At 37.0% G+C, this 10,316-nt stretch overlaps 1 protein-coding gene across 1 annotated transcript; it reads left to right on the forward strand.

The window, feature by feature from the left end:
* Positions 1-8,799: 8,799 nt before the first annotated feature.
* PpBr36_03808 (uncharacterized protein) lies at positions 8,800-9,309 on the forward strand (the record flags this gene model as incomplete). The annotated part of the gene is made up of 3 exons (XM_029890977.1): positions 8,800-8,862; positions 8,937-9,101; positions 9,277-9,309. 3 exons carry the CDS (start codon positions 8,800-8,802, stop codon positions 9,307-9,309), a joined length of 261 nt encoding a protein of 86 aa, XP_029753084.1.
* Positions 9,310-10,316: the final 1,007 nt, after the last annotated feature.

Raw genomic sequence — 10,316 nt, forward strand, 5'->3', positions numbered from 1 at the left:
TTAATTATATTTGGGAAAATAATGGTTATTTCGTCGTTTTTAATATCGATAAAAATATCAAAACTTTTTTGCAAAAGTTCGAATCGATGGGTTGGAAATAATAGCTGTTTTACTTTCGAATTTTAAATTTTATAATTCCTACCATTATACCAAACGAAAAATCGTTAATAATTTTTAAATATACGGGCGTATTTACCGTACGTAAAGGTATAAATACCGGGTTTATTTTGCCCAACGGTACAATTATCTATCCCCGTAAACGCATTCCGTTTTATAACATTATTATTGAAAAGCTCCAATTTGGCCACCGTTTCAAAAACGTTATAACGAATACCGAAACAATTTTTAAAAATATTATTACCGTTTTCGTGGGCGAAAATACCGACGACATTGGTCCCTTTCCATTAAAAATTCCCATTAATGCGGATACCGCAATTGGTAACCGTTAAACCTCGGTTTTTTTTAATATGGGTTTTATCCGTTTATTGCAGTTTTTAGCAATTAACTACCTTTTTTGGTTAATAATCCATACCGAAAACGATACCCGGGATATTAATTCGGCGGAACTGGGTAAAATAATGGCGTTAAAAGGATTAGATTTGAAAGCCAAATACCGCAATATTCGACAAAATTTTAAAAAGAAATTTAGAAGAAGGAAAAACCCGTTTTAAATGGGTAATTGTGGACGTTTTAATTGAATATAACGGCGACGGTCCTTTTAATTGGGTTTATTCAAAAACTTGCACTAATTTGAAAACGCTGCCTCCGTCGGGCAGGGTTAAAATAGTTTATTTTATATTAAACGAATCGCCGTTTATTGCCCGCGTAGTCGAAATTTGTATGGAGGAAAAAAAAAGTTAACACTTCCTGGTTATAACCCCTAATTTTTGGATTTAAACGTAAATTGGTTATAGGGTAATGACTATTATAATCCCTTTCCTTCCCTACAATTATTATAACAATTATTATAATTTTTTATATTTTTGGTTTGTAATAAAAATTATAATAATTGCTATTTTTCCATTTTTGTAATAACTATTACAATTTTTAATATATTTGCTAACTTTTTTTAATTTTATTGTTTTTATTTTGGAAAAAACTAGTTTCGGTGTGGTTATTATCCGATTAAACCTGTCCTAAACCGAACGCGATAAAACCGTTTCCGATTTTACCGATTCCAATTCCGATTTCAACGTTTATATTTCAAATATTAATATTTCCAACGCTAATTTTAATTTGCACCCCAATTGTTGCATTGGTATTATTATCCCCTTAATATAGAACGCTAATATACAATTGCAAATTAGTGGTCGTTTGATTCGGTTAGGTTAAAACAAAGTTGTTATTTAGCGTATTTTCGAAATACGAAATACTTTTTTCGATTAAATAAAAAATCGTATATTCCGGAAAGTGAATACCCCTTTTTCTACTGTTCCGGCCGTTGCTAATATATAATAAATATTATTTAAATATATTACGCGTATACGTTTCCCCAAAATTATCCAATTTCCAATTGTTAAACAATTCCTGGCGTATAAAATAATAATAATTATCTTTTCCTAGGTTTTTAACTATTTCGTTTGGATAATAAAACCCCCCCAGCATTTTAATGTTTTTTATTTTAATAGAACGCGCCGTATAAGCGAATTTTATTTTCGCCTGGTTTTAATATTCGTATTAAATATTCCTAAACAATTTAACGAATAGGATTTGGTCGAAAAAACGTCAATTTTATTTTAACGTTGGGTCCAATTCATATTAGTTATTAATACCAGGAATAAAATGGTGGCCGTAATACGTTTATTAATTATATTAATCGTATATATTTGCTTTATTTCGATTTTACCACCATAAATTAGGGGTTTGTAATTAAATTAATAAAATGGATTAAAAACAGCGATGGACTTTACGACGAAACCGCGACCGTGCGGGTTATCGGGGCCCTAATAAAGGATTTTAATTCCTGGGTTATTAAACGCCGGAAAACCAATAAACCGTTTAAAAAAAACATTTTTGGTAATAATAACGCCGACCTTTTGGCGGTCGTTATTCCGTTTTTTTATTTATCGATTTTAGTTTTGATTACGATAAATTTATATTCGATTCGTTAAAAAAACTCTGCATACCCATTTCGGAAAAGGATAAAAAAAAGGAAGATTTAATTTTTGGATCGTTTACCGCGACCCCAATTCGGAAAAGGAGGCGTAACGCTAATAAACCCATTTTTAAAAAAACATTTAACGCTGTTAAACGTTTTCGTTTTTTTTAATCGGTTTGGGTTTTTTTATTTTATTTTTTTTGGGGTTTAATATTAGGAAACTGGGGGCTTTATATAAGTAATTTTATAATAATTATTATTATTGGGATCCGGTTTAATAAATTTATTATTCGTAGTTAATATGGTATTATAATAACAATTATTACTAGGACCCTTTTTGCTGGATTTATAATTGGCGGTGGATGAAAAATATAATTTATTTGGGTAAGGAAAATGGATAGGAAACGGGTTATTTATACGGAAAATTTTGGAGGAAATTATATTTCGCTTTTTATTTTAAGCCAAATTTATAACTGGTATTTATTTGTTTATATTTACTGGTTTTGCGGACGTTGTTTTACCTCCGTTATTCGCGGGTAAAACTACCGTTATTCGTCTATTAACTTTTTTCAAAATGGAACGATTTTCGTTTTTACCCGTTTTGGTTTGCGTAATTTACCTTTTATTATTTTAAATTTTATGCGCTTTTTTCGTCGGATTTTTCGTATATTCCGTCCAGCAAATCTTTTTCGGTATTAATTATACCATTAATATTCAAACCGTTTATTCGGTTATATCTTTTTTTTGGATTTACCCCTATTTTTCTAATATCCGTTTGAAATAACACGTTATTGGGGCGTACGATTTTTTAATTAAATATTTCCAATTTATCGCTTATTAGCTTTTTTAAACCCAGGTATAATAAATTAGGGCCGTCGAAATCGAAATTGGGTAATATTTCGACTTTTTCGCTTCCCCAACCATTTTGGAATAATAAATACATATAATGGATTATGCTTTGGTTGGTTAATATTATATCATATTTGCTGCTAATGCGTATACGTGGGATATTTTCCAATATTTTGCGCACCGTAATTGCGATTGGCCCTATTGCTGCACAATTTAAAAATGTTTTTCGCAAATCGTGCGTAAAATTGCGGTTATTTTTAATATTTATAACGAAACCTTTATTAATATGTTTAATTATTAGGTTTACCGGTTTAAATCCATTCCCGGCCGTAATATATTTTACGAACGTTAATTTTAAAATCCCGGTCCGCAACGGTTAATTTATAACTTTTGGTTATAATAACCAAATCAAATATAGCATTTTAGGATTATAGTTTTATATTTTGCAACCGTAAAAAAATAGGACCAATTGCGGTATTATAATCTCCAATACGCCGTCATTTTCTTAGTGGAACGCGTTTATTATTATTTATAAAAAACTAATTATTTGCAAATAACGGCGTTGCGTGCGGAAAACGATATTAATTTTAGGTCTTATATCCCATAATCCAGTACCTATTAGACCGTTAATACGACCAGCGAATATATTATCGTAAATACGGTTTACCATAAAAATAAATATATTATATAATATATCGGTAAAAACCTTTTCCAAAACGTTTTTAAAAATTTAATCTTTATGCAATAATCCGTTTTAAATCAAAATAGAAATTATAATACACAAAATGCGGGACCGGAATACATTTTATAAAAGCCGTAAAACGTGGTTAAACTTTTTTTTATTTTTTTAAAATTGGTTATATTTCCCTAACCCTATTATATTTCTAAATATAATAAAAACGTAATATTATTATAATTGGTTAATAAAATTAAATTCGATATGGAAAAACGCTGGTACGGGTAATATTTATTATTTTTTGTTAAAAGGGGGGGATAATTTAATATAAATTTTTTAAATGGTACGGATATATAACGTTGTTTTTTATCCCTATAAACGAGGAACAGGACGGAAAAATAGTCGAAATAATTGGGTAACAGGTTTAAAAAACGTTTAAAAAGGATTTCGTAGATTTGGATAACTCCTGCGTATTCCTTTTCGTTTTCGGTAATAGCGGGGGTTTGGATAAAGTAGGAAATTAATGTAATTCGTGCGAAGGTAAGGTATTATGGGATTGTTTTAGGCGTATATGGGCGGTTAGGGAATAAAAAACCACAAATTTGGTATATTATATAATATTTGGCGTTTTCGTAATAGGTGTCCGGATATTATAAAAAGGCGGGCGTTTTTAACCATTTTTGGCGGAAAGGTACGGTGGCGTGCCATTGGGATTGCGTATATCGTTTAAATCCTGGCGTTAATATAAAAAAATACAATATTAAATTTTGCATTTAATTACGTTTTCCATATCCAAAATCCTATACCTTATCCAGAAAATTAAAATTATTATATACGAAAAATAATATTGGGTTACGAGCGATCCTTTTTAAATTTATTTATATATTAATATATATATATAAAAAATTATTATTGCTGTTCGCGGTAAAAGCTAAATATAAATATAAGTATTATTAATAACGTATTCGGGTAACGGCGATAAATTATTGGGTTTACCATTTAATAATTTTATAAAATAAACATATTCCAAACCCGGATAATGTGTTTACAATACGTCGTGGAATTCCATTATTTATAAAAAATAATGCGAATACGCGTAATAAATAATTGTTTTTTTGGGGGGAATATCCGTAAATTAAAATTACCAATATTAATATAACGCGTTGGTTTTTTAACGTTAAAGGGTTTGTGGTTTTTAAAAAAATATTTGGTTCCAGGTATATTACGTTCGAAATTTGTAACGATAAATAAAACGGGCGGTAACCCCGGGAATATAATAATAGTAAAAATATAGATTTATATAATATTAGCGTTTTGGACGGGATTTTCTGGGTGGACGTATCGAATATTTGCTTAAACCAATTTATATTATTTACGTTTTTAGCGGAACAATTTTTTATTCCCGAAAATTGGAAATTTGTAAATTTGAACCGGTTAAAAAAACGTAAATATTATATTAATTACTGCAATTCCCTACGTAAAAAATCGGTTTTAATAAACGTAGGAAATTTATTATTAAAACGGTATTTAACCTTATTAACGCGTAAACGTTCTCGGATTTAAAAGTTTCTTAATATTCTTTTAAAAAAAATATTCGCGATGGGGTAAACCGAATAATTTCGTAAAAATTTGCCGTTATTACCCAAACGTGGATAAATTACGTAAAATTGGTGCGTCGGTAACGGTTGCGCCAAAATTTGGTAATATCGCGAATAAATTTGGTTTCGGGGTTTATTTCCGTTTCGGATTTGGATTCCTTCGGTAATTGCTTTCAATCGATTAAAAAAGGTTTAAATTCCCATTTATTTTCGAATGTAAAATTGGGCGATAATAATTGGGATAACGATAAAAACGAAAATAATTGCGATATCGATGGAGGTAATAGGGTTAAATCGGACGTAAAATATTAAATTGCAAATCGCGCGGATGGGAATATTTTTTCGGGTATATTTATTAATATTATTGGAAATATGTTTTCCATTATTGGATTCGGGTTTTATTTGGTTTAATAATATATTAAATAAAAATTAATATATGTAAGTATATAATATAATAATAAATCTTTTTTATTTTCTTATATATTGGGGGGAATAGTGGTTGGCGATATCGCAGTATTGGGTATTTTATTGGTAATACCGTTATAAACGGCGAAATGCGACAAAATGTTTTTAAATTAGAACGAGCGCGATTTTTTCGGCTAATGTAATTGGTTGAAAAGCCATGTGGTTAAAAGGTATATGGAGCGTTCGGTCCCCACTGCGAAGCAGGGGGGTCTAGTCTGAGCACTGAGACTAAAGCACTTTTCCTTTGGGGGTATCGAAAATTCCATGGCCATGGCCGCCGATATAGCCTGCATCCCAAAAACGGGAAACGGTTTTTGGCGACGGCGCAAAACCGGTGGCGGCGAGGTAAAAAATACAAATTAAGGGCCGGGCGGCGCAAAACCGAAAGTAATTATTGGCCGGCCCATGTGGGTTACTATGGCACCAAATGCTCCCCGTACTATTTTTGCCCTTATTGGTTTAATTAGGGGAGAGCGGACGGGATCCCGTATATTCCAATAGGTGTGGTCGTATGTACTGGTATACGTTGTACAGTAACATTATAATTTGGTATTTGGCAAAAGTCCAACCTTTGGTGCAAATTAGCACGTTACTCAATTATGCAGCAATCCTTTTTTTTTTGGGAATATTATAAAGTTATATTTAACCCATAAATATTGAGGTTAAAAACAAAATACGAAAAAACAAAAATCATACAACACCGAGGATTCCCCAGTGGTCACCCACCTGAGTACTAGTTCGGCCCTTACTGGTTTAATTTCGGGAGAGCGGACGGGATCACGTGCATTCGGTGGGTATGGTCGTATGTGACGGTCATGCCCATGACAATTGAACATCTTGGCATGGTTGACCAGCTGACGACTTTAATGGGAGACAAGATGAAAAGCGGATATTTTTTGGCTGGACCTTCAACTCGATGTCGTCGACCGCCCACTACTCTTACAAATCCCGAGAAAGGTGCAACAAGATAAATCATAATACGCTATTGTTCACTTTTTTATCCTTTTTAGAAGGACAATTGCTTTCTTGGCAGGACCGTACGCCGCCGCTTCTCCGACCGTAACAAACATACCGCCTACGCAATGCCGGGTCGCATATACAGACAGCCCCAGACAAGATAAAGCGGTAAACATGCTCCGCCAACGAGACACGGCTAGATTATTCCTTGGCCAAATAACACATATTGCTCTCGACGACAAAGACTGCAATTTTACCATCGTCGGTCACCCGGGGCCAAGGGATACTGCATGGTCGGGCAAGTCATCCTGGAAAGCATCGCCGTCCGCAGCGTGGTAAAATCTGAATGAATCAAGACGATATACCGAGTCAAATGCTCCGGCTGGGGCGACTCGGCGGCCCTGCACGACATCGCAACAATTAAAGATCAAAGGTATCCCGCTGAGTAGTGTAGCTTGAGCAGCCGTCGGCCGGGAGGCCACAATCTGTTATTATCGAAGAGTCTTCGAATTTGACAGGTGCTAGTGCCGTTATTCTCGGAGTCGTCAAAGCAGATAAGTAATTGGGAAAAGTATGCCCTTGTTGCATTCGGTTCTAGGAGAGTAGCTGGCCTTCATAGAGGCGGTTGGCAGTATGTCTTGCGTACCCAAGAAGTGCATGGCGTTACCCGATGTCAAAAAAGATGGACAAATATCAACAGTCTAGCCTTCAAAACTCGCTTCCTTGCAAAAGCTCAAATGCTGCTCCACCCACTCCGCGTGTACTGCTATATCCCGTAAACATTTTATTAGACGACAGCGAAACGCAGCTGTCAGAGTTTAGATGGCGCGATGACAGTTCTATTTTCTTCACTGCCATGTAAAACAGCTTGGCGCAGGCTGCGCACCGCCATCCTTGCACGGGTTTCAACCTATCTGGACGAGCTCAGCAGATGGGCGGTATGTCACATCGTTGCGTACTGTAAAGCGACCTGAAAGCCAGCAGCGTAAAATGAGCTTTCCATTCAAGGATGCCCGAAAACTTTGCGATATGTTCTCCTGCGGCCGAATCCCCCTCCCCGTCTCCGTCCCTGTTTTAATTAATCCTTTGTGCAGAACCCAAAGTAACGACATATTTCAAATCTTAACAGCGCTTTGACATCAAAGAAAGTAAGAAAAAATGTATAGCGATGATGTTCTGGTATAAATGTATCAAAAAAAAAAAAAAAAAAAAAAAAAAAAAGGCATGGACTGACTCAGTCGAGAAGCTGGCCCCGGATCCTGGTATTTCACTCTTGAGCAATACCTGTCCCCCCACTTCCCGCGCCGAATAAGCCGCCAGACTTCAAGTCCGATGAATTTGACAAAAGCATCTTGAATCTGCCCGCAAACAGAGCATTCAAATAGTCATCGTCGTTTCGACGAGTCGATTTTTCTTTTTAACTCTTTTCGGATCGACTTGGAGACAAAAGAACATATAGTTGTTCGGGATGAGCGACTCTCCAGAAGATCCGGGTCGTTGGTTCGCCGATCGAGCAACACATGAGTAATCTCCCACTGCCGGCATTTTTGGCCTCGCACAAACCAAACCCCACGTTCTAGTCATTGAATACGTTTTAGCGCGGCGGTGATTTTGAAGAGCGTGGCCTTTACGAGTCGCGTAAAACACGAGGGCGGTGGTAAAACATAGGAAAGCCTTTTTTAGTAAACAATCAAACCAAACTTGATGGCATGGCCTCCCAGTGCATAGCCCAAAAAGGCTTAATGACAAATTTTAGAGGTTAGCCCCGGAGGTCCAAAGGTCGGTTGGCTAGCAAAGTGTGATTATAACCTTTCAAATCGTAAATCAAACTGCTGATACATGTGAGATCGTCACTTACTAAATTAAGCGAACAAACAATTTATAGTTCTTGGCTGAAACACACTTTAGCATCGCCGTTTCTTTTAGTTTATTTTGATTCAAGTACTTACAATTGCTGTTTCTACATACAAAAAGGAGTGCGCCTCCTGAATTACAATATACAGTTAGCGACAGCTCAACACATTTACTGGATTTTCTTTTACATCAACAAACACATCTATCTCTTTTTGTTTTGGGTTTTTGATAAACCTCGTCTTTGAAGCAATTTCCAAAGCCTTTCTTTTTCTTGTCTTTCGACTTTTCATATCTCTACAAAAATGCAGTTCTCTATCCTTGCCGTCCTGGCGTTCTGGGCCCAGATCCCCGCTATTTTGGCCGCCGTATGTCGCTCTTAACAATCATAGTCCCGCCTGCCGTAAAACATTCTAATGTATTCCTTTTTTCTTTTCTACAGACAACTTGCAGGTGCACTGGTTCAAATACAGTTCAAGACATAACGAACGAGACTACAAAATCATGTTGCGCCAAGACTACCTTCAATAAAGTTGGCGTTTTGCAAGGAAAGTTTGTGGACAACAAGTGTGACTACAGCGCCGTTGCGGCTTTCAAACAAGTTAGCGTAAGTTCCATGGCCAACACAAGGACGAAACCTACAAGAGGTTCAAAAAGTGCCGTCGAGCCGGCACGATCCAGGGTTCGAGTCGAGCTAAGCTAAAAAAAAACCTCATTACTAGGACGCCGATGCTAACGCAGGGTTCAAGAGTTGCTGTCTCGCAACCAAGACTAACCCACAGGTTGGCGCCCCCTCGGGTGGAAATTGCGTCTAAGGAGCATAAAATGCCTGTTGATGGGACTGTTACGGGAGATGCGGGCAATGCCCAGTACCCACGCTCAACGCTCGAGCATGCAAGCAGTCACTTGGTACCTGGATTACGGGTTATGGCCGCCGGTTTATTTTTTGTTTTCTTGCAACATGCAAATTCAAATGGGGCCTGGATTCTCTCTTGGATCGCAGCAATTGTAAAATATTGTACAGATCAACGTTGTGCTACGAAAAGTCGACTACTTGAACGTCCTTTTTCTGGTTTCTCGATATCCCATAGCACTATCAGGTTTTGCATGACATGCTCTTTTGGGTTTGGCAGTCCTCTACACAAAGCACTCTCTACACGCTCCGCCAAGGGGAACTAAAAAGTGTTTTTCTTGATCCCGTTTTACAAACTTGTCAATTATGCAAGATACAAAATACAGATGACAGGTAAAGGCAAGTAATTTAGCTTCCCCCCCCCACATTTACCCGGCGTCGCGGCGCCTGCTCTATTTGCAACCAGAACAAGGTTAGATGTTAGTACAAGCCCCGCCGGCGTCTCACTGTGCAAGCCGTTCGTAAGCAATGCTATACAGGCGGTGTTATAAAAGCCGGGTCAGCATTGCAACTTGCAAGGTGGAGCTCCCTTGCGGCCGTCGCTGCTCCGATGGCAGTTCTCCGCCTCGGATATAATCAAAAATAGCGTGTATCGGTAGGCTTTTAGTACCGACAAAGACGGCATCCATGCATGTAGTGGTTACATATGCTGCCGTGGACCACGCCGTGATGCCGAGAGGAATATGTTGCGCAACATAAGCATTCTCCATTTCAACCCCGAAGAGTAGTGGGAAAAGCAGGACACCGTACCACTCGAGACAGCGCGTCCCTTTGGTTCGGCTTGGAAAAGGTTCCAAGACGCCGGAAGCCCCGCCGGAGACTGCGGTTGATGACTGTCCGGTTGAGAGTGCGCTGGACCCGCTGGCCCTCTAGTTTTCTCCGTGGAAGACTGATGTGGAGGCCAGGCTG

This window comes from Pyricularia pennisetigena, chromosome 3, assembly GCF_004337985.1.
Source record: "Pyricularia pennisetigena strain Br36 chromosome 3, whole genome shotgun sequence".
NCBI classification, from domain to species: domain Eukaryota; kingdom Fungi; phylum Ascomycota; class Sordariomycetes; order Magnaporthales; family Pyriculariaceae; genus Pyricularia; species Pyricularia pennisetigena.